Genomic DNA, 27,999 nt, shown 5'->3' with positions numbered 1-27,999 from the left:
TTGGTGGGTGGCTGGGGTGAGAAAGGGGATCTTGGAGGCGGGACTCCCAGAGGCAGAGTTTAGGCTTAGGAGGGCTCAGGCTCTTTGCTAGGTGCTCACTGGTCTGGAGGTTTTAAATCAGTGCCCTTCCATAGTTGGGCCATTATTTCTTAGAATATATTTTTCTGAAAGTTTTCTCTGAGAACGAAAGGTCACTCGTTTTTGCATGGAAAACCACGGGCCTGGTGCTTTCTGGAGATCAGTTTCTTTAGAACAGGGAAATCAGTGGCAGGTGCCGGCGTGCAGGTACACGTTGGGGGCTTTTATTCATTTCTGCAAATGAACTGAAGCCCACACAGGCTCAGAGCCACTGACCTTCCACCTCTGTCCCTACTGGGGTCTTGCCCAAGCCCCACACCTAGCTCCCCAAGTGCGTCCCCAGCCAGTGGGAGCTCACCTCACCACTTGAGCTGCTGCCGTCCAGCCACGCACCTCTAGGCCAGGTGATCCAGAAGGTTGAGCACCGTGGCCCCCTGCCCCCAGCCCTGGCCTACTGCAGGCCCCAGCCTCCCCTCCCCAATTCCTCTCTTATACCCCCAACTCACTCCCCACCAGGCCAGGCCACTCTGTGTGGCAGGTCTACCTCCTCACTACCCTGAGTTCAGCCACCCATCCAGGAAGATGAGGAAGACAAGCCCTGGCTCTGTAGGACAGGGACCTGAGTGTCAGCCCCCTGGCCTCCACCTCCTGCAGCCACTGGTCAATGGGTGGTCTGCTCAGGCCTCCAGGAAGGCTTGCTGACTGTAGGGCCCACATGATCCACTCCGATGCAGACCTTGGGGCCCCCAGCTGGCCTAGCTTCCTCCTCCATGAAGGTGCCAGGCTGGGGTGTCTGCCACAGAAGTGGGGCCTGTTCCTGAGCCACTATGGGCGGCTGCCAATGGGGACTGTCAAGATTCAGGAGACGGGCCTGGCAGCTGGGCAGGTGCCAGTGAAGGGGGTGGGCTTGATGGGGGCCACAGCATGTGCTCGGCACCAAGAAGCCTGACCACTGACCACTGCCTTGGCTACTCCCCAGGTTCCCGGGCTGCATCCTGCAGATGCCCAGCCAGCAGCCACTTGCACAGCAGGGGCCTTCTAGGATCAAGGTGGTGGGGACAGCAATACCCTCAGGCTTGAAGACCCAGAGCTGCAGGCACCCAGTGATGTAGGTCAGGGGAAAGAACTGTGGTGGCAGGGACTCCTGGCACAGGGTTCTGGCACCTGCTGCCCATTTCTACACAGCTCAGGCATACTGTTGAGTGTTTTTGAATGCCATGTCACCGACGTCTAAGATAAAATATACTTTCTCTCGTTAGGAGGGACCATCTGCCTGGCTTTCTTGCCTAGGTCGCCACCTGGTGGCAACACCTCTGAATTGCAGCCACAAGGGTCTGGGGGTCAAAAGGCATGTTTGACCCCATGAGGAAACTAGCTGGGTCCCAGGCAGCACCCCACCCCAAGACCGTGGATGGAGGAGCAGACCAAGGCAGCAGACACTGGTGTGCTGCCACGTGATACAAGAATGATTTATTAGAACTGCATGACAAATCATATAAAATAACCATTTTCTGAAAGACACCCACGAGACCACCTGAGAACAGTGTACAGCCATACCTCCAAGAAGCCAGGCAGGTAGGTACTAATCCCAGGTCAAAGGCTGGAGGGGAGGAACACAGGGACTCGCGTGGGGGTGGGGACACCAGTTTGTGCATAAAAAGAATTGTACAGCAGTGAGCAGGGGTGAGGGTGGATAAGTCTTGGACAAGGCAAGTGGCCACGGCTTGATTCCGGGAAACAGGATGTGGGCAGCTGGGAGGGGCATGCAGGGGTGGGCGGCACCCGGGCAGGCTGGACTAGCACCTCCTCCAAATGGACAGTGGGCTCTGGGGACAGGGCCAGGCGGGATCCCCCAGCCTCCCTGCACACACACACACAGTGTACACACACACGAACACACACGTAAACATGAGGTGGGCCGGGGCACGGGTGTGCAGGGCCCTGCACTGGATTCCACGCCAGCTATCTGTAAACAGGGAGCCCATCACCCGTGGGGCCTGCAGCCACCTCCCACAGTGGAGGGCCCACCAGGGTCCCACGCCTGCACTGACACCAGGAGCAGCGTAGGCACAGCCACCATCTGATCCCAGGGCATGCCCCACCCTACCACAGCCAACAGGCTCTTTGGCTTGGTGGCCCCAGAAACGGCCACCGCTGCAGCAGGGGAGCAGGTTCTGCTCCCCGGCATGCTCCCAGCTGAAGGATCCTGAGAAAGCACAACCTTCCTGGGCCAGCCCCTGCTCCCCACCTCGGGTCAGGCCGCAGGAGCCTGCTGCAGAGGACTGACTCAATGCCACAGAAGAGGGAGGCCGGGGGCGCGAGAGGCAGCCATGTTGTCCAGACCACCAACCAGGGAGCTTCGGGGAGCCTGCTTCCCAGCCCCTTTGGTCTTGCACTCACCTCACCCGGGGGCTGTGCGCCCATGTGCCCACCCCCAAGCCCCCTAGAAGTCCAGGTCCCTGGCTGGGATGACCTCTGCCGCTCTTTGCAGTCAGCATGCCGGCGGACCTGGGCTGGCTCTAAACGGACACTGTCTCCACAACTCTGCACCCGGGTCCACAGGCCAGCTTATGCCACCTGCCCACACGTGGGCCGTCTCCCTGGGGCAGCCTGAAGCTCCGTGGGTTTGGCAGTTGTGTTGGCACCAGAGGCTTAGAGTTGTGGGCTTTCTGCCTCAAACACCTCCAGGGTTGCTCACCTGCCCAGGCTGCTGACTGGAGCAGGTAGAGCCACCAGGGCAAGTCCTCTCCCTCCTGGACAGGAGTGGGAACATGCCCGAGCCCTCCCCAGCTCCACGTCTGGCACTGAATGACCCATGCCCAGCATACAGGGTGGCAACAGGTCAGTTCAGAGCCTCCCAGTGAGTCCAGGCAGGGCCCTGACAGGCTGAGGGTAGCATTGTGGTCACCTGGTGGGACCTCCCTGCAATGGCACAAACTACATTTTTCTTTAAAGCTAAGAACAAAAATAACAGTGATGAGGGGTGGGTATGTGTCCTGCAGGGCTTGCTCTTGGCAGTGGCCACACCAGACACTGGGCCAGGAGGCTTGTGGGGGTAGGGGCAGCCATTGGAGGCTGGATGAGGTTGGGGTGCTGGCTGGGGCTGAGGAGGGGGCCTGGGTGTGGGAGGTGCTTGCCCATGGGGTTATGGCACATGTGGGGTTTTTCACAGAGAACTGCCTGAGGTCGGGCAGGTGGGACAAGAGGTGGGTGGGCAGGTACAGGACACATGCGCACAGGGAGGCTGGCCTGGCCCTCCTGGCCTTGGCCTAGATCAGGAACCTCTCTGCATCGGGGAGGAAGGCAGGCTCCGGGAGGCCGGGGGGCCCACAGTTGGCCCGCTGTGGGAAGCTCCTTAGGGGCAGGGCTGGCAACAAGGTCTCCACTGAGGTGGGCGTGGACGGGCTCTGGGCTGCTGTCCAGCCCTTCCCGAGCCCGGGCTGCCCCGAGCTTGTGCAAATTCTGTTTCCTGTGAGCAGGTCCAGGTTCCCACTGGGGTCCACGATGGCATTGATGACTGCAGGTTGGAGGTCAGGAGGGTCAGGCCACAGAGGGTCCAGCAGCAGGGTGGCCCAGCAGCCTCCCCCTCTCCTGCCCCAGGGCTGGGCCTCACCTACCTTCCAGCTGCTTCTGCACTCTCCGCAGTTCCTTCAGGATGGAGCTGATCTCCTGGGGAAGAAACAGTGAGTGGGTGGAGCAGGACCACTGGGGCATCCCCTGCCAGGTCTAGGGGGGGGCGGGACCCTGCCTGACCCTGCCCACCCAGCCTCACCTTGTTTGACGTCTTCAAGATGGGCACCTCATTCTCGGCGTTGATCCTGGCCTCCAGGTCCTCCCATGCCCGGCCCGTGTTCTGGAACAGGATCCTTCCAGGGGAGGGACAGGACAGAATGAGGATGCAGGGGACCTGGGCGTGACACCTCCCAGACCTCTCCTGCTCACGTGACCCATTCCTGGGCCCCAGAGCATAAGAAGGGCCAGGCTGCTGGTGCTGTGGTCCCCATCTTCGTGCAGAACACTGAGGGACTAGGGAGGGAGGAGGTGGGGTTCTCCGAGCCCAGGTTCTGCTTGCCGCGTGGGGCCGGGTTCAGGTGAGCAAGCGCACCATGTGGCCCCGCAGGCCACGGCCCGACAGGGTCTCGCCCACCTACCACATCAGCACCTGCCTGAGGGCCAGACTCACTTCATCTTCTCAGCAAGATGCTCCGTGTTCTCGCGGATGGCATGTGACAGCTGGGACACAGGATTCAGCATCAGGTTATCGAAGATCACCTGGGAAGACCCGGGCATTAGCATGGCCCAGCAGTGCCCAGGTGGCCCTGCTCACTCCTTGCACCCAGACAGCCGGTCAAGACCCCGCGAGCATGGCGGTGGGGCAGGAGGGGACCTGCACCTCCTCGCGGCTCCGAGGCCGCGTCTTGTTGGCCAGGGCACCCTCTCGGTTGTCGTTCATGTTCTGGTCGAAGTCCCGAGAGTTCATGGAGCCAGGTGGCACCTTCTGGAAGTTGAGGCTGGCCTCTGGGATGCGCTGCACCAGCTGCAGAGGGGCAGGGCGGGCAGCATTGGCACGCCTGGCGGAGGGCAACCACCAAAGGGTGGAAGGAGCAGCCCCTCTGCTACAACAGGCAGAGAGCATGAGGGGCTCTGCCCGCTCAGTGCCCCCGGCGCCTGCTCCCTCGGATGGGGGCAGCTGAGCTTCAGGTGTGTTGGCCTCCCCAGGCCATGGCCTCTTGTGGGGGTGGATGGCAGGGGGTCAGCCCAGAGGGTCTGAGCTCAGGGTGTGCAGGACTCTCCCTTGGTAGCAGGTACTGCCCCTGGCACATGCACCCAGGAAGCCAGGGCTTACCTCCTCACGGGCGGAGATGGTTGAGGCGGGGGTGCTGGGCACATTCCCAAGAGAAGGACTGCGGGTGGGCCCTGGTGAGCCCAGCGAGTCACCGTCTCCAGCTACGTCGTGGATCTCCTGGGCCAAAATAGCCACGTCCTTCACCAGGGTCTGGCTTAGCCTGCAGCCGGCAGAAAGGACAGGTCTGTGGGGGTCCTCATGGAAACTCGCGCCATGGGGAAGGGGCAGCAGGAGCCCACGGGCCTCGAGGTTGCCCCCACCTGATAGTGCACTTCCTCCAGGCACAAGTGGGACCCTGCCACGTTGACGTGGCACTGGATGGGGGACAGGGGCCTGGGATATGCAACCCCCCACTCTGGCCCCAAGCCATGGCAGCAATGGAATGGGCCAGAGCCCCACCAGGAGGTTCCACTCACCACTGCCCTGGGGAGGGACAGGGGGGGTCTGCCAAGAGGAGGGCAGTGCCCCCCCTGCTCCTGGGCAGGACTGGGCATGGTGGCTGCTGGGTGTGGGTGCGACTCAGCCACAGGGTGTGTGGGGCACAGGAGCACCCCTGCAGGCAGGAGAGCTGAGGCAGGGAAAGGGTGGACCGCCATGGCAACTAGAACTTGGGGTTCCTAACACCCTGGGGGAGAGCTGGGCAGAGGGTGGGGGCAGAGACCTGTTGGGGGTGGACGCTGTTCCCTGGCCCTACCACCCACATGGCCTTAGCTGGGGCCACACCCTGGTCCTGGGGCCCATGGAGGACCGGGTCTCTGTCCCCAGCTGTCACAGGGTCTCCACTACCTGCCCCTCTGTGACCAGCAGTGCCTCTGGCCCATGCCCCAAGCTGGGCTGTCTGATCACTGCCCACCAGGACTGCCTCACTGGTCCCACCCCACATCACAAGAACAATAGAAGGACGTCCCTCTGACATGGGGACGTGCCTTGTCTGCTGCTGTGGGCCCTCTCTGCCCAGGGACACACTGGCACTCAGCATCCCCCCGCCCTTCGCCTCGCCCAGGTACAGTGCCTCCATCCAGGGACCACACCTCTCTTCTGGGTGGCCAGACAGTCCCCATGCTCTGCTCAGGTGGCATTATCCAAGGGAGAGCTCCGCCCCAGCCCTCCTCTCTCCCAGCCCCCGACACACCTACTCCACAGTGGCTTCAGCTGCCATCCCTGCCAACATGCCTGTGTCCCCCATCTTCTTGTGGGTCACTCTCTGGAGGGCCACCTGCCTCTCGTCAACTTCGGGGTGCCTCAGGGGCTCTCAGGCTGAGCATCAACAAAATACGTGGCATCCACCTAGGTCCAGGACCTCACCTGTCCCTCCATAAACCTTTGAGGCCCAGCCTTTGTGGCACTGACCACTGCTCAGGGGAGACCATGTTCACTCCACTTATCTCCCCGCACCGTCCTCCCATCATCTGGGCTGGAGACCGACAGCTGCTGAATGTCCACGTGAGGAAGCTCATTTCTAATAAAAACACTGGGGTGCCCTCCTTGTTCCTGGGGTCCCTGATCCTCATGGGCAGATCTCATTCATCCACTGCCCGCCCAAGCATTCTCCACATCTACCTGGGGCCAGGAGGAGAGCCCCAGTCCAGCCCCTGCCGGCTCTTGGCCACTCACCTGGCTATCTCCGCGATCTCTGCTGTCTGCACGATGAAACCATAGGGGTCAGGCTCCTCCTCGTCATCAGTGTCCCGGAGGCCGGGGGCCCGGGGGCGAGCACGGCCAGCACCGCTGGCCCGGGGGGTCTGCGTGGCTGTTGAGGCGTGGGAGCGCGAGTGTCTGGGGGAGCCGTGGTGGGAGCCGTACTCCTCCTCGGAGGTGGACGTGTAGTCCGAGCCCTGCTGCCGGCGACGCGCGTCTGGGATGAGTGGGTTGGTTCAGGAGCAAGAACAGAACAGAGCAAGCTCAGCACCCATGCACCCCCGGGGCCCTTGAGGTCCCCAGACTGCAGGACGACTACAGCTGGAGCCCATACCCAGAAGCTCTTCAGCAGAGCACCAGCAGTCGCTGAGCTGCAGGGAGCACAGGCCAGCACCAGCCACCACCTGCCCAGAGAACACGTGGGCTGAGTGGCCAGGTACTCCCAAGTCCACCTCAGTGACCCAAGTGACATCTATCCCTGATGAGACAGGAACCAGTCCAGGACAGCAGGGAAAGGTGCTGAGCCGACATGGACGATGGGGGTGGACCTCCCCTGAGGGTCAGCCACACAGGGTTAGGGCACAGGGTGAGCCCAGGCACGCCCCTGGGCAGGGTCCTGGCTCTTGACCCAGCCCTGAGCTGAGGCTCTGAAGCAGGCTCTGTGGCTGGGGTTGGGCGCCTGAATGCCTGCGAGCATGGAGGTGTGACATGGAGTGACAGTGGGTTCTGCCAGGCAGACTTCCTGCCAGTGCACCCAGCAGCCATGGGTGGGTGGCAGGTAGTGGGGGCAGGTGGGCCAGCCCTGGGCAGGGCAGTGCGGCCAGAGCAAGGGCAGAGCTGCAGCTCCTCAGCCTCAAACCAATCTACTCCATGAGCACAGCTCCCCTGCAGGTCAGCAGAGGGCAGCTGTGTGTGTGAGGACCCTGTCAGGGAAGGCGGGCAGCAGCTCCAGCGGCCACTGTCACCTGTCGCTGGACACATGGGCCTCGGGTGCAGGGTGGGTCTCTCATGGGGGTCTGACCCAGCCTTCCCTGGCGGAGAGGTCTGTGGGCTCGGAAGGCTGTCAGAGAGCCTCCCACCGACGGCACAGGCATCCAGTGCTCTCCCCTGGGCTTCAGCCACAGCAGCACGGGGAGCAGAGGACCACGGAGAGCCCCCCCAGGTCCCCCAGGCCCTGTGGTGGCTGGCTCAGGAGTCACAGGAGGACTCAGCTAGAGTGTAAGAGCGGCAGGGCCAGCCCCTGGGCCCAGTGGGGAGATGGGATGTGCCCCTTGTCCCCAGGGAGGTCAGAGTCATCTGCCTGCACGGGGGGGGGGGGTGTGGTGTGGTGGGGGGCAGCAGGGACACTGCAAGTCGGCAACACAACCTCCAGCTCTGGGAGCAAGGGCTCCCCTGGCTGCCACGGGGCAGGCAGTCGCTGGAGGCCGCCCTGGTCCCGGCCCGCTCGCCAGCCCGCCAGCCCGCCACCCACACTCACTGGAAGAGTATCTGGCGCTGCCTGGGCGAGCCCGGCTGAAGGGCTGGCGGGAGCCCGCAGGGGTGGCAGGGGTGGCAGTGGCGGCGGCGGCGGCGGCCTTCCTGGCAGCGGCGCGGGCTTCAGCCATGGTGGGCTTGCGGCTGGTGGAGTACAGCTCGACACTGCGGCCGGAAAAGCCTGCGCGGGCCGGGGCTGTCTCAGAGTCGCTGGGCCCTGTGAAGGAGCCTGCCCGCTTCCGGGGCATGGCCAAGATGTCCAAGCGCGACAGCTTCTTGGCCTGCTCAGGAGCTGGCCGGCCGGCTGGCTCGGAATTGGCCGGGGGCCCCCGTTCACTGTCCATGGCCTCGGTGTCTGAGGTGTCCCCCAGTCGGGCTCGTCTCAGGCGGGAGGCCCGAGTGGGCCGGGGGGTGGACAGGCTGTTGGAGCGGGTCAGTGCCTGATGTACCTTCTGGGCACTGGTGGAGCTGCGGTTCTGCTCTTCCCGAGCAGCGGGCGATGGCGGGGGGGCCACTGGCTTCCGACGAGGTCCTGGCCGACCTGCCCCAGTGGCCTCCGGGGTCTCATGGTTGGAGATGACCAAGTCTGAGCTGGATGGGTGGGTGAGGCCAGAGCCCCGCTCATCATCAGGCCAGTCCAGGGACCCTCGGGGCCCATGGCCCCGCCGTGCAGCCAGGCGTCTTGGGGGCTCCCCGCAGCCCAGGTCTGCTGGGCCTGGTGGGTGCTGCTGCTTCTCGGACAGCTGTTCCCGGGTGCTGCTCTGGGTGGCACCCCCAGGGTCTGGCACTGCTGGTGGGGAAGGCAGCTTCTCCTGTCGCCCTCGGGGCTGGGGGGTTGTTGGACTGGGTCCATTCTTGCCACTGAGCAGGCTGACGGTGCTGGCCGTGTCCACATCTGAGTCCCCAGACAATGAGTCCTCTGGGGGCCTGGGGGTGCTGCCCCCCTCCCCCTCTCCCTCTGCAGACTTGGAGAGCAATCGTGCCTCCAGGGCCACCAGGGCCGACTCGGTCTCCTTCAAGATCAGGTGGGTGTCCTGTGAGTGGCAGTCCATACGTGAGGCCCGGGCTGCAGCCAGGTCCTGTAGGAGGGGGTGACTGGAGACGTGCGGGAGCTTGCCAGGTGCAGGACAGCTGCTGGCCGGCTCCTTGGTGAAGCTTTCCTGCCGCACAAAGGCCACAGCTTCCTTGGGAGGGGGCAGGCAGGGGCTGTGGGGCTCTGGGGACGGCCCAGTGTGTAGCTGGATGACCATCCTCCCGCTGGTACTGACATAGAGGCCATCGCTGGCTGGGGGGCTGGTCTGGGCTGCCCGACCAGGGCCCTGCACCTCCCCAGGAGCCACGTACGGCTTCTGGGAGGAAGTGGCCTCCCTGCTCTGGCCTCCAATGAAGAAAGACGTGGGGGCCGGCTCCCCAGGAGTCCTGGGTGAGCGCCGCGTCCCAGCTGGCCCCTCCTGGGGGCCCCTGCGTCTCCCCTCCAGCTGCTCTGCGCCTGGCTCTGGGACCCCGTCCGACCCGCTGGCATCACTCAGGCTGTCGGGCTCCAGGTCCTCCTGTCCCACGGGGTAGCTGGCCGGCTCTCTGCCCAGGTTGGGTGGCCCGGGCCCACTCCTTCTGGCAGCCTCGTGGCCTGCAGGACTGGCAGCCCTGTTGCCCGGTAGCCGTGGGAGCAGTCGCCGCGTGCGAGCAGGCAGGGGCCCCTCGGCTTCTCCAGCCCTGGGCCCAGGGCTGTCGTCTGCAAGGCACAAGGACAGCCGGTTAGAGCGCCTGCAGGTCTGCAGCCCTGAGCACGCGGCCCCACCCTGCTCTAGCCCAGGACAAGGCAAGCCAAGAATGTGGCCGGTGGCCTGAGGCTGTCCTGACCTGGCCTCCACCCCATGGCCTCCCTGGGTCACATACCTGGCAGACCTGGGTCTGAGTAGCTGTCGGCCAGGCTGGCCCAGCGAGATACCCACTTCTGAGCCCCAGGGGAGCCCGGAACCAGGAGGCCCTGCAGAAAGAAGGGCAGGAGTACGTGTCCACAGCATGGGCAGCACACATCTGGAGGCCAAGGGCCAGGAGGGTATCCACTTGTGCTACCTGCACCTGCCACATGCACCCCCAGGCACAGACAGCAAGGTGACCCCACTCTCACGGTCTCACCTGGGCCTGTATCAGCCCATCATGAATACCCACTGGGCAAGCTCTGCCAGAGGGGCAGAGTTGGGAGTCAGGGCTCAGCTCTGGTCAGCAGCTGTGGCTGTGCCCTGACCCTTGGCTCCATCAGTCCAGTCTAGGGCAGCCCATGCCCCTGGTACCCAACTCAGCTTGGCCTCAGAACCTGGCCCTGAGCCCTCCATGCCAGAGCCCAGTCCAACTGCCCTGGGAGCCTGCCCTAATCAGAGGCCTGCTGACCTCGGGCCCCAGGCCCTCTCTGGAGGGCCACCTGGGCTCACACCTGGTGCTCCATCTGGGGTGCCAAGCCTGGTGGCCGGGAGGCAAACTCCTGCAGCAATGCCATGCGCTGGGCCACACCCTCATCACTGGACTCCTCTCTGTCCCCTTTGATGACTGGGCGAAAGGTGGCCGCTGACACCCTGGAGAGTTCGGGAGACTCGAATACCCCAAATACCTGCAAGGAGACAGCACTGAGGGTCAGAGGTGCCTGGTCCCACTCCTACTGGAGGGGACAGGGCAGAATGTAGCTGGACATGTCAAGTGGGAAATGGGCCCAGCTCCAGCCAGGTAAGAGGCTGGGACAGGGCTGCTATGAGGCCTCCTGGAGCCCCTCCACCCAGGTGGACTAGGCATGGGGCCAGAGGCCTGGAGCAGACCAGTGGGAGTGCCCTCCCCCCGTGCCCCATGGGCACTCTCCTAGCTGCTATGGCACCTGGTCAATCATTTTGCGGGCCTCCTCCACCTCCCTGTCCTGGGCCTCTGTCTCGATGGTGTAGGTGCCCGCATCACTGAGGCTGTCCTCCTCCTCCTGTCTGCGTGCCTTGGTGAGCTGGGGGTCTGTGGGAGGTGGTGGGGGTGTTGGGGGTCCCACGGGGCTGGCCCCTCGGGGTGTCAGGGGGGCAGGCAGCACTGGGGGCACCTTCTCGGGGCCAGGCCTGGTGGATGGGGAGCTCTCCCGCAGACACTGGGCCATGAAGTCCTGGGCCAGGCGGGAGCGGCGCCCCACGCTGCCAAAGGGGCGGGCAGGTGCCCGGGGGGCGGGCGAGGTGCTGCCCAGCCGCTCCTCAGTCTTCTCGCGTTTGAGTGAGCTGGCTCTCTGTGGTCCCGAGCCGCCGCCTGCCATGCGGGTGGGAGCACCCGGGCGCTCCCTGTCGGCAGTGCCCGGGCCTCGGCGCCTGTCGGGCTTGGGCTCCCCGGCAGGCGTGTGTGTGAAGGACTGAGAGCGCTTCTTGCGGGGCGTGTCCTCGTCAAAGAACTCAATGACAAAGGCCTGCTGGTTGTGCAGCAGCTCCTGTGGGTCCCGCTTGATCTGCCTCTGCAGCCGCACCTGCTCCCCGGAGCCCTCGGCAGTGGCCCCGGCCCCCGTGGCCGCCTTCCCCAAGGGGTCCTCGGAGTCGCTCTGTGTGCCATCCTCATGCTTGTGGCCTGGGGGGGCAACTCATCAGGAGACAGCACTCAGCCCAGAGGCCTCGCTGCCCTGGACAGAGGTGAGCCATCACACGTGGTCTCACGTGGGGAAGGGCAGGGCAGGGCACCCCACATGCAGGACCCTGCCCCTCAGGCCCGTGGTTCTCGGGAACTCATCAGTGAAACCGACCAAGCTGATGGGGCCCATCGCTGGCATGGTGGATGTGCGGCCACCCACAGCCCCCACCCGCTAGCCCCTGGGCAGCACTCACCCTTCAGGGTGCGGGTGTGGATGGGCAGGTCACTCTTGGTGCTGTGGCGGTCATCCCCGGGGCCGGGCCGGCGCAGTAGGCTGGGGTCATTCTGCACCAGCCAGTCGGCCACCTTGGTCTCGGCCGAGATGGCCTCCACATGCGTGGGCTCCTTGCTGGGCGGCCTCCGCTGCCGCAGGGAGAACTTGGTGATGTGGTCCTTGATCTTCAGCTTGCCGGGGCTGCCAGCGTCGAACTCAATGGTGAAGGAGGCGTGACTCTGCACCACAGGGGCTGCGCCCTCACCCCCCTCCTCGTCCTTCGTGGGCACCTCGTGCACAGGTGTCTCTGGGGGCCGTGTGGGCTGCGGGGCCTCCTTTGTGGGGATCTCGAAGTAGCTGGGCTCCCGCCGGAGCGAGTAGCCCTGGGGCTCCACAGGTGCACGGAAGCCATCCAGCTCTCCATCCCGCTGGGCCGCCTCCTTGGGACGCTCTGGGGGGCAGTGTTATCAGACCAGGCCTCGGGGCAGCCACCCTCTGCCACCATGCCCGTCTCCCCGCAGGGCCCAGCCGTCCCCACCCCGCGCCCCCTGGGAGTGGGGAGGCGTGTGCCAGTGTGGGGCCCACCTGGGCAGGGTTCCTCCTGGCGCCGGTCCTCGGGTGTCGTGCCACCGTCGTCCTCACCCCACCAGGAGGGCTGCCCATAGAGGGGCGTGCGGTAGGCCACTGCCTCTGTGGGGGGAGTTGAAAACTCTGGGACTGGAGCTGGGGGACAGGCGGGGCTCTGGAGCGGGCCCTGGCATCACCTCCTGGCTCAGACTGTGCTACTGAAGACCCTGCTGGCAGCTCCCTGCTCTGAGCCACATGCCTGGGGAGGGACAACTGCCTGCAGGGCCTTATCCCTGCCTGAGCCTCCTTGGGAGTGGCCATGCAGGAACTATCCCTAGGGGTATAGTCCTCCACAGCCCATCCCTGGGGCAGGCAATCTGGTCAGCCCTGGCTGGCCCTCTGCTCCTGGAGCCTGCCCAACACCCCCTTCTGGCCACGAATGCTCTGTAGATGGCTTGTCACCCAGGCCCACGTGGCACCTGGGTGCTTTGGAGCACTGTTTTATGTCTGAACACTGGCCTCCGAGGTTAAAGTCACAGCTCATGTGAACTCTGGTTTTCTAATCCCTGCTTGCACTGGTTCTGCCAGTCAGCATGGTGGCTGCGAGGTAGCAGAGGGTCTGGAGGCCAGGCCACCGTCCAGTACCCCATGCTCCTGTGGTGAACCTCCCTGGGCAAGTGCCCCTCCCCAGGACCTTCCTTGACCCAGCACAGCAGCACACATCTGCTTCAGGGCAGCCCTTCCCTGGTATCTGGCCCAGACCCTCTACTGCCCCTCGGGGCTGAACCACCTTCCTGCCCAGCTGACTGCTCTGAGCCACTGTCACCAGCTGTGTGTATTCACAGCCTGGACGCGGACAGGTACTCCAGGCGGCTCAGATGACTTTCTGGAAACCTTCCCAGTTCCAAAAGACAAGCTTGGGCTGGGCTCCAGAAAGCAAAAGGTGTGCAGCTGCCCCCCAGCCGGACGCTGGCTGCTCACAGCTCCTTGCTGCAGATGTGCAGGCCAAGGCTGGGGGGAGGACAGGCAGAGTCCCTGGACACACCCCCTTCCATCTCCACCCCGCATGGCCCGCACACCCAGCCAGGTGCTCTCTCAGGCCTCCCAGTGCTACACCCTCCCCCTGTGCCCACCCAGAGCTGGGTGGCAGCTATCATCTCACGCAAGACACAACCAGGTTTTGTGGTGGAGGCCCCCCAGCCCCCGGTGGCTCTGTGGTGTAGAATTGCGTCCAGATGTCTGATGCTGGGCAGTTTAGCCTCCGGCATCCACATTCTGCCTGCCTCTGACCTGCTTGAGACCACATGGGTGGCCAGTTGGTGGCCCACCAACTGCAGACCTCTGGGAAGTGGTGTGCCTGGGCAGGTGTGTACAGAGTGAGGGTGCAGGTATGTACGGGCACCTGAGCCCGTGCACAAGGAGGCAAGGTGTGCCCTAAGTGCGCAAGCTGGGGTGCAGGGTCATGCAGGGAGGGGAGGAGGTACACTTTGGGGGAGGTGGGGTACAGTGGGGAAGGACAGGGCATGATGGGGGGAGCTGTGGGAGAGGAACATGGTGTGAGGATAGTCACTAGGTGGAGGAAATATTGTGGGTGCATGGTGGATGGGACATGAGGATGGTCCACCCTGTCCCTGTTCATCACCAGCCCAAGGCCTACCTGCTCCAGGTCTCCGGTCCCCCTTCTCTGGCCTGGGATGCAAGGACTCGCAGTAGGGTGTGTGCTCGGGCAGTGCCTCGCCTTTCTTGGGTGCTGGGCCCTTGACGCTCACCTGCAGCTGGCTGGTGTACTTCTCATGCTACGGGCAGGCCGGCAGGGGTGAGGGGTGGGCACCAACATTGGGATACAGCCACCCAGGGAGGACCCAGCCTCTCCCTCCCACTTGGACAGAACATGAGACCTGCCCATTTGGGCAGCTCAGGATCCACACCACAGGCCACAGAGCTTTGAGGGCCAGCTGGGGTTTGCTCTGATGGGAGGTGGCAGGCAGGGACACCAGCACAGAGTGCCTGGACACTGCCATCTCCAGGCCCCACCAGAAACAGGTCCAGGTGGCAGGGTTTTAAGTGCAGGGGTCCTCAAGGTTTGGGACCAGAGACACATGTATACTGGCAGAGTGGGCTCACAGGCCCTGCTGCTCTGGCTGTGCGACCTCATGCTGCCCATGGTCATTTGAAAAACAGGCTGAGGATGGTCCACCCACTGGGCTCCTGGCTGAGCTCTGAGCAGGTTCCCACACACCTGTGCCCCCAAACAAACAAGCAAGGGCAGAGGGGACACCTGCCTCCTGTGGCTCCCCAGGTCCCAATGAGGGCTCTGCACACATGACCCAGCATAATCAAGGGCACCTGCTCAGAAGGTGCTCCTGTGGCCTCCACATGTGTGCCTCCTCTTGCCCTCCTGCTCCTGGCCTCCACAGGACCCTTCTCATACCCAAGATGCTGGTGGGCCCTGGGTGGCCACAGGGGTCCAGCTTCTTGCCCCACCGTTGGTGTACTCTGCTCCCAGTGAGACTTCTGTTCCAACGGGTGACCTCAGCAGCCCCTGTCTGGGCTCTTGGCCACCTACCCAGCCTTAGAGGTCTGTCCTCTGAGCCACAGAGCCAAGCATCATAGGGACTCACAGCCTCCGTCCTCTCAGTGGTCCTGATTGCGGCAGGCTGATGGCTCAGCCTTACCCCACCACTCCCTCTTCAGCTGCCCCACCATCTGCCACTGCATATGCCTGGAGAGTAATGGCTACTTCCTCACCTGCCAGACTGGGCTCTCTGGCAGGGCAGGACAGGTCAGACTGATTCATGGGACCCACAGCCAGGATCTGGGCCTGGGGAATGTATGCCAGGGAGATAAGGCAGAGGAGGCAGAGACGGGGGGTGGGATGGGGTCAAGGTCTCACGGCCAAGGAGTCCAGGACTGGACCTGCTCGGTCCTGGGCTCACCGGCACTAACCTTGAGTGCCTCCTCAGGAACACGGTGCTGCACACGCTCTAGCACGTACATGTTAGAATGTGGACTTAGGTTAAAGAGAACACAGAGCAGAGAGAGCTGGGAGGACGTGCACCCAGAGCATGGGGGCCAGTGTGGGATGCATGCCCAGGGTGCATGGGCCAACTCAAGCCCAGCCAGAGCTCCCTAGCCATGTCCCACATGCTCAGAGCACAGGACATCCAGCCTGAAGAGCTTGCGGTCAAGCCAGGACCCTGGTTCCAGGGAGTGGTCACTTGATCCGCAGCCCTATGTGACCTCGGGCTCAGCAAGTAGGCTGGCATAGGCCTAGACAGGGACGGGAGCTCCCTGGGTCCCCAACAGGAGGTGGAGCCCAGCCGTGGGCACGGTGCTCTTGAGTCCCCAGGCCCTGGCTGTGAATACTAAGGCCCTTACACAGTTCTGGGACGAACTGTGATCCTGGTTCCGGAAGGAGAAGTCCAGAGGAGGGGAGTTTCTCAGGAAAAGGATATCGTAGCCAAAGCGGATGACATCATTGAGCTTCAGCGTGACATACTTCTGATCTGGGATGCGCACATCATTCACAAATGTCTGTGGAGGAACAGGGCAGTGCTCTGAGCCGTGGGGTCCGCCAGGGACAGCTGCCGAGGCTCTGCAGACCCTCCCTGCTGACCTGTGTCCCTGGCTGACCTCAGGGTGCCACAAACAGCCTACAGCTCTGTGGACATTAGAGCCCAGTCAGGTAGCTGGCCCTCCAGGGCCCAGGAGTGCAGATCAGGTCAGCACCCGGGGGGCCCTCTCAAGCCCATGCAGGTAACAGAGGAACACCTGTTATTCATGCAGCCCTGTACAGGTGGGCTGCCCCATCTGGTGAGTGTGCTTAAGGGGAGGGGCTCGAGGCAGACCCCAGCTGGGCCTGAGGCCCCCTTGCTGGGAGCATGTTGAGAGGCTGCAGAGGGTAGGACCCCGTGCTTGTAGGAGGCTCACAGTGTAGGTAGGGCCTGAAGCCATGGTGGGACCCCGATTCACAACTGCATGGGTGGGAAAAGGATGCACCCTGATGGCTTGTTTTCTTATTAAAATAGCATCCCAGGATGGCCCACGTCCACCAAACAGAGATCCCAACAGGTACCTCCAGGATCAACACCTGTGGCCCTGTTCTTCCATTCCACACACCGGGCTCTTCTCCGCCAACCCTCCCAACTCCTGCAACCAGGGCCTCCCTCGTGGCCACCTCCCTGCTCCTGCCAGTGACAACTCATGGAAGGGAAGGTCACAGAACTCCCATACCCAGAGAGGGCACTTGGGCATGGGTCCTTCCATGGAGGTACACTTCCCAGCCCTGTCTCCTCTATCGCCTGAGGTGTCCACTCACCGGGAAAAAGCCACGCCACCCCTGGAGGTCAAGTCCTAGCCAGTGAAAGCCCTTCTGGCCTCTAGCAGAGAGGAGGATTCCTCCCTAGGGGAGCAGGAGGCTGGGAGTAGACTGGGGAATGGGGGTGGGGCCAAGCTAGGAAATGAAGGAAGGGGGCAGAGCTGAGGGGAGGGGCCAAGGACAGGAGATGAGGCAGGGCCAGAGCTGAGGGGAGAGGCCAGAACTGAAGAGTGGGGCCAAAGTAGAGGGGAGGGGCTGGAGCTGAAGTGCCTGGTCAGAGCAGGAGTAGGGGTGCTGCTAGGGCTAAGGGGAGCGTCACTGCAGAGTCCACCACACTTACCCCATTGAGGCTGCCAAGGTCCTTCACCCAGTGCTCGTCACGGTCCTGGTCATAGTTGATGACGGCATGCTGCTTGTCCACACTGCGTGACTGGGGAGGCACAGAGACAGCCTCAGATGCCTCATCTCAAGAGGAGAGGCACCCCTGCGGGCCCACCCAGGGTGGAGCACCCCATGCTGCCTGAACTCTTTAGCAATACCAACACTAACCCCTGAGCCCCCAACCCCTGGCAGAGGGCACCCCTTAATGCCACCAGGACAGGCCACAGGGCATTAGGGCAAGATGCCTAGGCCACTTCTCCCATCCTCTGCTGCCCCCTGGCCCTGCTTCCAGGAACGCCCTCTCCAATGCCCCCTCCCATTCAGCAGTGGGAGCCCATGGGAACCCTGTCATCTGGGACAGGCTGTTCTTCTAAGGGCAGGCAGGGGCGTCCAGCAGAACCCAGAGGAAAGCAGAGCAGGAGACTTGTCTCAGGGAGGGACCTCCTCCTCCTCCTGGCCTTGCCCCACAGGGCACACAGCCTCTCAGTGTGATAGACACATATGCGTGTGAGTCTCAGGCTCACTCCTACGCTGAGAGTCACCCAATTCCACCTCTAGCTGCCACCCACCCTCCACACCCTGGCAGGCCAGGGCCTGGCACCTGCCCACAAACCCCTCAACATACACATGGTACTTCCACCTGAGTCTCAGTTTCCCTGGCCACCAGACTACCCAGGACCACCCCCCTCTCCCTCTCCCTCTCTCTCTTTTTTTAGAGAGAAAGAGAGAGAATTTTTTAATATTTATTTTTTAGTTTTCGGTGGATACAACATCTTTATTTTATTTTTTATGTGGTGCTGAGGATCGAACCCAGCACCCCACGCATGCCAGGCGAGCACACCACCGCTTGAGCCACATCCCCAGCCCCCAGGACCTCTCTTAAGGACAGTCACCCCAGCTCTCTCATGCTATCAGCCTTGACTGGAAGACCAAACTGAGCCCCCATGCTCTACCAGGACAGAAGCAGAGACAGGTCACATTCTATCTACTTAGGGTCTGCCAGTAGGGGCCATGTCACCCAGTCCACAAGGCCATGTGTCTCAAGTCTCAGGTCTCAGCACCCAGCATCCCCACACCCCCACACCACAAATCACGTTGCACAGCTTGGGGCTGTGGGTGTCCGGGTAGTGGCTGCATCCCTGCTGACCCTCTCCCCCATGTGAGAAGCCACAGGCCTGGGGCCCAGCCAGCAGGACCAGCCAACCCTGGGAAACCATCAAGGACAGTGTGTGCTCCAGGTTGCACCCCCGCAGGACACTGAGGTCAGCCTGCAGAGCCCCTGTGGTGAGATTAAGAGCTGGCACGACTGCTCCCTCCTCCCTTCAGGATGGCCCCCAGCCACAAAGGTGGTCCAGGACCTGTGTTCCAGTGGGACCTCCCCCCAAGCTGGTCATTCACACCTATGGCCACTGCAGAGCCCCTCCTCCCTGATCCTCTCCACCTGCCCTGCTCCATCAGTAGATAAGCACTGGAGGCCCCCAGGACATAGCCTCCTTCCTTGTCAGAGTCCAGGGAACACAGCAGGGGCGGGGGGGGGGGGGGGACACAAGCAATGTCACATGGCTTGGCCCAGGGTTAATGTCTAGCCCTGCAGGTGTGCCAGCACAGACCCTAGACAGCACTGCAGCTAGACAGACTGGCCTCCATGCTCCCATAAACACTGCCACTGAGGAGGGAGCACCCAGAAGCCCCAAGGTGTCCAATTTGCCCACAAGGATGGTGCTGCAGTAGAGACCTGGGGAGCCAGAGAAGGGAGCTCGGGAGGGCGGGGCCCAAGCCACACTCTGCACTCTGCCCTCTGTCTTCTCAGGATGTGGGCAGGGTGTGGGGGACAACTGACCCAGGAGCACTGGGTCCTCGGGCAGCCATCTCTGAGTTACCTCCCTTGGCACAGCCCACATCATCCATGGGAAATAGAGGTTGGTGGCTCTGCCAGCCAGTGCCCTCACTGAGAGGCCTCAGGACCAGTCCTGGTCCAACTCACCCACCCCCAGAGTAGCAGGACTCTGGCAGAGGGGGTCAGACCTTGAGCCCCTGAGCCCCACTTCTTCCCCAACCCAGACTCTTCATCCAAAGCTGGCCCCCAGCACCAGTCTCTGCCCTAGAGAGGACAGGCCTGAGGGGCATTCCCAACACTACTCCCTCCACTGGCCTCAGCCTGTTCCCCAAGGCCTTGGACGCTCCTAGTATTTCCTCCTCCTACAGGCCCTGGTGGCCGGCAAAGAGCAGGGGAGGCACTGGCTGGGGGACACGGGCACTCCTTCCTCTGGGCATTACTCCCCCAGGGAGGAGGGCCATAGGGTGGAGGGCCTTGAAGCCCTCTAGGGGAAAGTGGGTACCTGACGCGCAGACCATTTGACTGCCCCTCTGGGCAGCCCTGAAAGACAGGCACATGGTTCCTACTCGGAGCCCACACCAGCAGCCAGAGGCCTAGGGCTCTGAGATGGGCTGGAGGCTCACCTCTGCCTGCCACCCCGCCATCTATACAGGCCAGCTCGCTGACATTCAGAAGGAACCCTCCGCCTCAGAAAAGCAAAGCCTGAGCCTGAGAGCTGGGCTCTGACCCCTCCTTGGGCTAGGGTCTGGAAGGGGCATGGGGGAAGAGTATGGCCTGGGGGCTTCTGAGGCCACCTGCTCTCACCTGAAGGGTGCCCAGGACAGTTCCGGGCTCTGCTGGCCTGAGGTGAATAGGATGGGCAGCTTAGACACTGGATTTGCTGAAGACTGAGCCTTGGAAGGGCTTCCACCTGAACTTCCCAACCTATGACGCCATGGGCCTGCTGTCCACAAGCCAGCCTCCCTGGACACCCTCCAGGCCCTCCCCAGGAGCGCCAGCCCAACATACCCCTTGCCACTCCCAGGCACACACACCACTGGTCTTCATCCTTAGTCCTCAAGCTGTGGCCATACCATGGCACTCCCCCCATCTGCCCCACCCCCACCTGGCCCTTGCCAGCATTTTGATCTTGTTACTCTGCTGCTGAAACTTTCCGGGACTGTCCCTGGCCTGGGAGGAACAGTGGCCTTGCCTGAGAGCCACAGGCCCTGGGGACCTCTCCTTGCCCTCTCCCTGCCAGTCCACCATCTGGCTTTGGTCACACCATTCTGGGGACTCTGAAAGCGTCATCATTGAGACCCTCGCCTGGCCCTGGTCTTAGCCCACATAATACTCTCTGTCCAGGCTCACCACCTTCCCTGTCCCCAACACCTCCCCTCTCCCAGAAAGATGCTTCCCCCACCTCCGGTTCCCAGTTTCTGGACTCAACACAGGGGTCCCACCAGCCCCCAATCACACCTGGGCCTGGGCTACCCACGTACTCCCAGGTCTGACCTTCTCCTGCTGGCCAGGGCCTTGTGTCAGACACCCTTCTGCCATGCCCCTCTCAGATCACAGAAGTTCCAGGAACTCGTGTCCCTCTTCCAGAAACCTCCCTCCCAGCCACGACACCTCAGACCAGAAGCAGACCCCCACCCTGCCAAGCCCACATGCTCAGGGGCTAGAAGCCAGCCCACCCATGAGAGGCAGCTCCTGGCCCAGGGCTCAGACCTGAAGCACACAAACCAGGCCTGCAGGAAGGGAGACCAGAGTGCGAGGCCACCAGGGGCTTCGGAGTTGGAGAAAAGGTCTAACAATTTGTACTCAATTAAAAACGGAATAAAGATATGTCTCCCAAGTTTATGTCTGATGTTCCCTGTAGAGGAGAGCCCTGAACTGGCTGTGCTGACCCTAGTAGTGGTCACAACCCGAAGTTCAGGCACACTCTCCTGCCAGCTCATCCCGAGTGTCACCACAGTGAACCTGCAGCAGGCTGGCTGGACTTGCTGCCAGCAGGGGCTCCCAAGGCTACTCTGATTGTGGTTTCTGGTTCAGGAGGAAATTGTCCGAGTCCCAGCTGTCATACTTGCCCATGGGCAGCATGGTGGAGGCCAAGAGGACAGAAGACACTTCCCCACGAACTGGCAACACACACGCACACACACGTGCGACATACGAGTACTCACACACACAGACACGTGTGCGCAGGCCTCCCGGCCCCCATGCTCATCCTCCTCCCCTGAAGGGGCCCTCCTGCCTGGCCCCTCTGCCACTCTTGCTGATCCCCCCTGCTCACACTGTGGGCCTGGTCAGCCCTGGAGCCCCAGTCCTGCCCGCAGTGCTGCCTTCTCTGCACCTCTCCCCATATGGGGGTGAGCGGGGACATCTCACTGATGGATGACATGTTTGTGCCCAGCTCCTGCCTGGAGAGGACAGCACGGGAGCACTTTCTGGGCCCAGAGAGGAGGCCTAGGGCACTCCAGGAGCCAACGGGAAGGCGCTGGCTAGTGGGCTGGGGTGGGGACTGATAGAGTCCACATGGGGAGGTAAAAGTGGAACCAGGTCCCCTGGGAAGCCAGGGCAGGTGTGGGGGCTGGGACTCCTGTCTGTGAATGGGGTGGGAGGGGCACTCAGGGACTCGGAGTGCGGGGTGAGGGGCAGGAAACAGTGGAAGAGAAGGGGCCAGGCTGAGCCCAGGTGCAGGCCTCTGAGAGCGCTGGTGCAGCTGTGGCGTGGGGCCAGAAACTGGAGCCAGGGAGGGTGCGGGACAGCATGTGGTCGCCTGCCAAAGCAGGAGCAGAGGGGCCTGAGGGCCCTCAAGTGCAGGTCCCAGAAAGCCACGGGGAAGGGGATGGTCACACGTACCCAGCTCCTGAGGGCCCAGAGGGGTGGTCAAGGAAAGGCAGCTGGGGAGCCTGCAGCCAGCTGGGATGGGGGCAAGGGCTCAGGTGGGGGTCTGGCCGGGTGGGAGAAACACTGGGTGGGCTGCTGGTGGAGGAAAGAAATTCCCAGCAGAGGTGGCTCCACGGGGCGTGAGGAGGAAGGGAGGCTGGCCCGACCCAGGCCCAAATGGCATGAGGAAGGGTGACCGAGCAAGGGCCACAGGGGTGAGGACAGGGAAGGGGCAGCTGCCAGGGTACCGAGGGCTGCCACCTGCACTCACCCTGTGCCTGCACCAACTCCTCAAGCTGTCTCCCATGCAAGACGTCACATGGCCACAGCACCCAGGACATGGAGAGCCAGAAACGCAGGCAACCCAGGAGGGGCCACCTGGCAAGAAGACCTGAGAAGCCACCACTGTCCTGCCCTGCTCAGGGCTCTGCCACTCCCAGGCTGAGAAGCAGGACTTGGGCCTCAGCCCTGTCTGGGCACCCCAGCACCTAAGAAGAACAGCAAGCAGCGCCAGGGCAGGGCCACCGAGTGCCTAGGCTAGGTCCCCCGAAACCCCAGGCTCCCTGTGGCTCCTCTCAGAGCCCTCCTGGCCACCAGGGGGAATGGCAGGGCACACCCTCATCACACCTGAATCAGGGCCATGCAGCTCCACGCCACACTGTGGAGCAACCCGCAGGTCAGGCTGGGGCTACTCTCCAAGGCTGGGGACACAGCCTGAGCCCCCACATCTTACACAGTCTTGGTGCCTTTCAGTGAGTAAAAGTCATCACCAGATGGCTTCATAGCACAAGAAAATGATTCGAGGTGAGTGTTCCACACACGGCCTTGCCTGTCCCTGTGGCTGTCTTTGAGCGACACACCCCTGCAGGGGCAGTGGGAAGCATTGGCCTGCTGCTCCTGCACACAGCTGCTGACATGGTCTGACCACCTACAGAGGCACCAAGAGGGTAAAGGGCAGAGAATAGTCTGGGCCCAAGGAATAACCTGAGGCGTGCCAGGTGCAGACCCAGGCACATGGGAGGACATCTGTTGAGAAGCCACCGTCTGGCTCAGCCCTCTCTGCCCTAGGACAAGACACCGCAGACTGGGTATTTGTAAACTACGGAGACATCACTCACGATGCCAGAGGCGGGAGGGCCAAGATCACGGTGCCTGAGACCAAGGGCCCTGTCTGCTTCAGTCCTTTCTTGGCAAGCCCCTACGGGCTTTCTTAAGGACCCTCATCCCATTCATAAGGACCATCAAGTCCTGATCCCACCAAAGGCCCTGCCTCTCAATACCATCACCCTGGGGACATGTTTCTATAGGTGAATTCAGAGGGACACAAACTCAGACACAGCACAGACACAAATGGAGTGTCACTGGGACAGTGCTTTCCCCAGATGGAGGTCAGCAAATATTTGCTGCCCAGGTAAATGTGCTTGTGAGGGTACCCTGCCACAATCCCGGCCCTGCCCACCTGACCGAGCCGGGTGCACCCAGGGAGTGCAGTGGCAGCCAGGGTTGCACATAGGAGGCCACGCCAAACCCAAACGTCCTGGGGGGTGGCAAACTCTCCCTCAGCAGCCCCTCAGCTGAACAGACAGGTTGCCCAATAGGATGTTCTTCTCCTTCTGAAGGTCCCAGGAGGGGCCAGGGCCTGTGTGCATGCTGAAAGGTGGAGTGCAGGTAGGCTACAGGGAGCCCAGCTCATTCAGGAAAGGATATCCCAGGCCAGGATGGCAACACTGCCCTTCCTTCCCAAACAGGCACATGCAGAAGCCCCAAGAAGCCAACCCAGACTCTGAGACCCAGGGCATCCAGAGAAGAATTTCTGATTGCCCAGCACTCCTCCCTACTAGGCCCTTCCCACCTGGGGCACCATTAGGAAGCCCCCAGCTTTCACCTGGACACATAGAGGAACAAGACCACCAGGACCATCCTCAGATAGTTCTGATGGCCGGACAACGAGGACATGGAATACCCTCTTTCCAGCAGCTTCAGCGGTGAGCCCTCGGCCCTCTGCCTGCACAGGGCAGTATCACCTTCCTGGCCCTGATGCTTTGAGGATCCAACGGAAGCCCAGGCACTTTCCCGTAAGAAATGGGCCTGACACACAGAAGCCTGTGCCCACAGCACACTCATGCCCCCCCATTCCTGCCCACAAGAGGCCCCAGAACCCTCCTGTGGGTCCAAGGACCCAGGCAAAGAGGCCCCAAGCCCCCACTCACCTGCAACATGAGCTCACATTCATCGCGTCCCACAAAGATCAGCTCGCGTGGTAGCCGGTGGCGGGTGCCGCTGCTGCTCACCAGAAACCACGACGTGACGCTCATCTTGGTGCTGACGAGGCCTATCTGGCCCTGGAGGGAGGTGGTCATAAGAGTGGGGCTCCCTGGTCTGGGCCTTGGACCCCTGGACACACCTGAGGCCCACCAAAGATCTGCCCATCTAAGCTCAAACTGGTTGATTCCAGAACTGCTGGGCTTCAGCACAGCAGGCCACCCACCCCTCCCAGGCGTGCCTTCAGTCCCACTGCCTTTGTCTTGTATGACCTGCCTCCCCTTGGAGGCCTACCTGTGGACCCCCCAAGTCCTCCCCATCCCCCAGGCCCCACCTATCCCCCTTCTCTCTAGGTGCCAAGGGACAAGGTCCATGGAATGCTGGCTACACTGTCTGTATGTGAACCCACATGTCCACCTGATCCACCAGGAGCACCTCACAGTGACCCCTCAGGGTTCCCAGGACATGAAACCTGAGCCAGAGGGCCCACTTCTCCAGCAGAACTCTCTGGAAGCCCTGACACAAGAAGGCCTCGGGCGCAAGACTGGCTCCATCATGGCTCAGTGCAAAATGTAAGTGCGGTGGCCTCGTCTAGGCTTACGGAGAACTTGTGGCTCTGAGAGCAGAGCATGCACTCAAAGGCGGGGTCTGGGCAGGAGCTTGTACCCAGTGTACACGTTCCTTTCCCAGGAGGCCAGCCCTGGGGCTCCGAGTCCCTGCACATCACAATCTGTTTCATGTAGAGAACAGGTGAAATTAGGAGACAAGTCCAATGGTGATCTGAAGACTGGTCAAGAGGTGAGGGCAACAACCCAGGACAGAAGTGACAGTGCTGGGACCCTGGTGAGTGCATAGGTGGAGATAAAGGCAAGGCCACTGCAAGTAGAGGTGTGGAGGTGGACATGAGGGTGGGACAGAGGTGCTGGGAAGGACTGGAGGTCCTGGAAAGAGCTAGACAGGTGGGGGCCATCGCTAAACTGGGAACAGTCAGGGTCCCCCACAGACCTCCCAGGAAGTGCACAGAGTCTACACATATGAGGTGACACCAGTCACCCCGGCCCTTGGGGCCCAGGCCTTATACTGCAAAGCCCAACATCCACACCAGAGGCTAAGCCCAGCTCTTCACTGAGGTCTCAGTTGCATTCCAGGTGGCCAGTGCAAGACCAACACCATGCTCCACCCATCTGAATGCCCAAGGGGCCATGCATTCCATGTGTACTGTCACCTTGCCCAGCAGGCAGGAAGAGGGAGAACTGTCTGCACCAGGAGGAGGCAGTTTCAGTTCACCAGCACGCCCCTCATTCTGGGACCCCTGCCCTTTCTTAAGGCCCAGCCTCCAGAGAGGAAACCACTGGAGGCCTCAGGGTGAAACTTCAGAGTCTCCAGAGCCCAGACAGCAGATACAAGGCCTCCACAACCCTACCACCCAGAAAGCCCTGATCCTGCTGGGGGAGATGACAGGGCTCTCCAGAGAGCCCCCACCCCATCAGAGTCTCCCAGTCCCCATTCAGCCTCAGGTCTCATTCTCTGCTGTCATCTGCTGCTGGTTCCCTGTGGCCAGCAGACTGGGCCTCTCCCAGAGGAGGCCACAGCCTCTGCCTAAAGCAAAGGGAGGTCAAGCCCCCAGAGCCTGGTCAGGCCGCTCTGCAGGAGCCAGGCCACACACTGTCACCACCAGCCCATCCTGAAAAGGCCTGGGAGTCACCAGAGGTTCCCAGCAGCCTGCCGAGGGTTTGGGGCTGGGCTGGCCTGGCCATGGTTGCCAGGAGGGAGAATAATAAACACCCCAAACTTGTCCCCTCAGCTATCCCAGCCAGAAGGGCCACAGCCCAGAGGGGGGGAGGAGAGGAGGCAGCGATGCGGAGAGGCTGGGGACAGCAACGAAATAGGCTGGCGACTGGAAGGAGCAGGCAGGCTGGAGACAGGCCGAGAGGTGGCAGGGACAGCGAGGAGACGGCGGCGGCGAAGGGAAATGAGGAGAGGAGGAAGACAGAGGGAGGGACAGAGGGAGGAGGCCGGGAGCGGCCCGGCGGGAGCGCCAGGCCTGGAGGGGGAGGGAGCGGCGCCTTCTCCTGAATCAGCGCTGGTCGGGGGCGACCAAGGCCCTGCCGGTGCCAGGGCGGGGACCCGGGCCCAGGCCTGCCCCCTCCACAGGCCTCGTAGACGCGCACCGGGCCAGGCCGCGTAGACACGCGCCGGGCAGCCCCTCCCTGCCTGGCGCAGACCTGGGACGCCTCCGCGGCGGCGGGGACCGGCCTGGCCAGGTGCGCCGGCTGCCCCCACCCCCGCGCCTTTGTCGGGGCCGCTCGGGGACCTCGCTCCCCTCCGTCCTTTCCCCGCGCCGGGTGCGGCCCGAAGGCGCGCAGGTGCCGGCGACTGGAGGCCCCGCCGCGGCGAGCGCGGGCTGGCGCGTCCTACCTGCGGTTTCGCTCGGCCCCCGGCTCGGCCCCCGGCTCGGCCCGGCTCGGCCCGGCTCAGCCCGGCTCGGCTCGGCCCGGCCCTCCCGCCCGGCCGGCCGAGCGCTGGGCGGGGCCGCAGCCTAAGACATGCCCGGCGCGGCCCGCACGCTCGCCGCAGCCCCGGCCGAGCCCACCGGCAGAGCGGCGGCCGGCGACCTCGCGCGGCGGGTCCCTGACGTCTGCGGGAGGCACGCCCCGCCCCCGCCCCGCCCCCGCGGCCCCGCCCCCGGGCACGCCCCGCCCCGCCCCCGCCGGAAACCAGGTTAGGGCGGGGCGGCCGCCCGCAGGTGAGTGCGCCCTCGTGGGCGCCGCCCAGAGGCTCCGCGGGCCCCGCCCCCGCCCCGCCCCCCGCCCGGCTGCCCCGGGCCCCCAGCCACCGGTCCCCAGCCCCGCGGCCCCCTGTCCGCGGCCCCCGGCTCCCTCACCCCGCCCCCGCCCACCTGCCCACCTACCCCGTGGGCTGCTCCCAGCCCCACTCCCCTCCGGTCTCCGCCCCACCCCGAGTCTCAGCCGCGCGACCGGTCCCTGCGTACTGGGCGGAACCCGGTTTGCAGAGCAGCTCAGCGTGCTGGCACTGGGCCTGCGGGTTAACGCTTAACCTCGCTTCTGGAGCCCAGCCGCATCCCTAGCCCCCAACCTTTGGCCCCAACTGTCCAAACGAGGGGTAGAGGGTGAGGGAAGTCGGGTGAATCCCAGAGGCCGACTCAGCCCGATCGGGAGCTTTCCTCCCTGCTCACCGCGCCTGGCGGATGGGGCGTGGGTCCAGTAGCCTCAACTGTGACCGCATCTCTCCAGCCGGCTGGGGGTGGGGTGGTAGGCACGGACGCGGCCCTCCCTGGACGCCCTCTGTGGGCCAGACCTTCCCGGGGGCCGGGGCGGGGCTAGGGCTGGGAACTCCAGGGCACTCCCGGTTCCTAGGGTAAGTTCTCACGGGCTGCGCTCTGTGCCAGGTGCTACTGTAGAGTATCCAGTGTCCCTGGAGCGGAGAAGGGGAAGGGATTAACGCTGGGGGCAGGGCGTCTTTGGAGACGCTGTGGACGAATTTTCGAGAGGGCATTCCTGCATTCCAGGTGGGGAAACGGTGTGAGCGAAGGCGTGGAGGTGAGGAGCCCTAGTGGGGCTTTATCCTAAAGGTGCTGGAGCTGCCGGGCCTGCCCTGACTACAACAGCGCCTGCCCCGCCTCGCACCAGGGCCTACTGGCCACTCCGTGGTACCTGTCCACAGCCTGTGTTGACTGACAATCGCTGGGCCCGATCTGGGGGCGGGAGCACTGAGGGGATCAGATGTACCCCCAAGGGAGTGTGCCAGGTGGTGGACACTGTGAGAACGCCAGGGAAGTACCCGCATGGAGAAGGTGAGATTGTGGGGAAAAGGGAGGGCCCTGTGGCCTGGTGATCAGGCATTTGGACGCCATC

General features: G+C 63.1%; 1 protein-coding gene across 4 annotated transcripts; it reads right to left on the bottom strand.

Moving 5' to 3' along the window:
* Positions 1-1,523: 1,523 nt before the first annotated feature.
* Cep170b (centrosomal protein 170B) lies at positions 1,524-27,443 on the bottom strand. Of its 4 annotated transcripts, none has more exons than XM_046453112.2 (19): positions 27,321-27,443; positions 24,073-24,204; positions 17,114-17,203; positions 15,911-15,989; positions 15,402-15,460; positions 14,113-14,251; positions 12,474-12,578; positions 11,869-12,339; positions 10,902-11,614; positions 10,470-10,643; positions 9,932-10,022; positions 8,040-9,767; positions 6,539-6,779; positions 4,925-5,084; positions 4,472-4,615; positions 4,262-4,350; positions 3,851-3,944; positions 3,696-3,747; positions 1,524-3,595 (listed from the first exon to the last, which is right to left on the bottom strand). In XM_046453112.2, exons 2-19 carry the CDS (start codon positions 24,175-24,177, stop codon positions 3,348-3,350), a joined length of 4,782 nt encoding a protein of 1,593 aa, XP_046309068.1. In that variant the 5' UTR covers positions 24,178-24,204; positions 27,321-27,443; the 3' UTR covers positions 1,524-3,347. The 4 variants fall into 4 exon arrangements, with proteins under 4 accessions (XP_046309068.1, XP_046309067.1, XP_046309069.1 ...); XM_046453111.2 differs by lacking the exon at positions 27,321-27,443 and adding an exon at positions 26,543-26,645; XM_046453113.2 differs by lacking the exon at positions 27,321-27,443 and adding an exon at positions 22,134-22,790 and having other exon boundaries at positions 24,073-24,197.
* Positions 27,444-27,999: the final 556 nt, after the last annotated feature.

The sequence above is a fragment of the Marmota monax genome, unplaced genomic scaffold (genome assembly GCF_021218885.2).
Source record: "Marmota monax isolate L192 unplaced genomic scaffold, Marmota_monax_Labrador192_F-V1.1 WCK01_AAM20220418_F8-fsc00190, whole genome shotgun sequence".
Classification (NCBI taxonomy): Eukaryota; Metazoa; Chordata; class Mammalia; order Rodentia; family Sciuridae; genus Marmota; species Marmota monax.
Note: the sequence above shows the minus strand (reverse complement) of the source record. Positions and strands in the feature narration are given on the sequence as shown.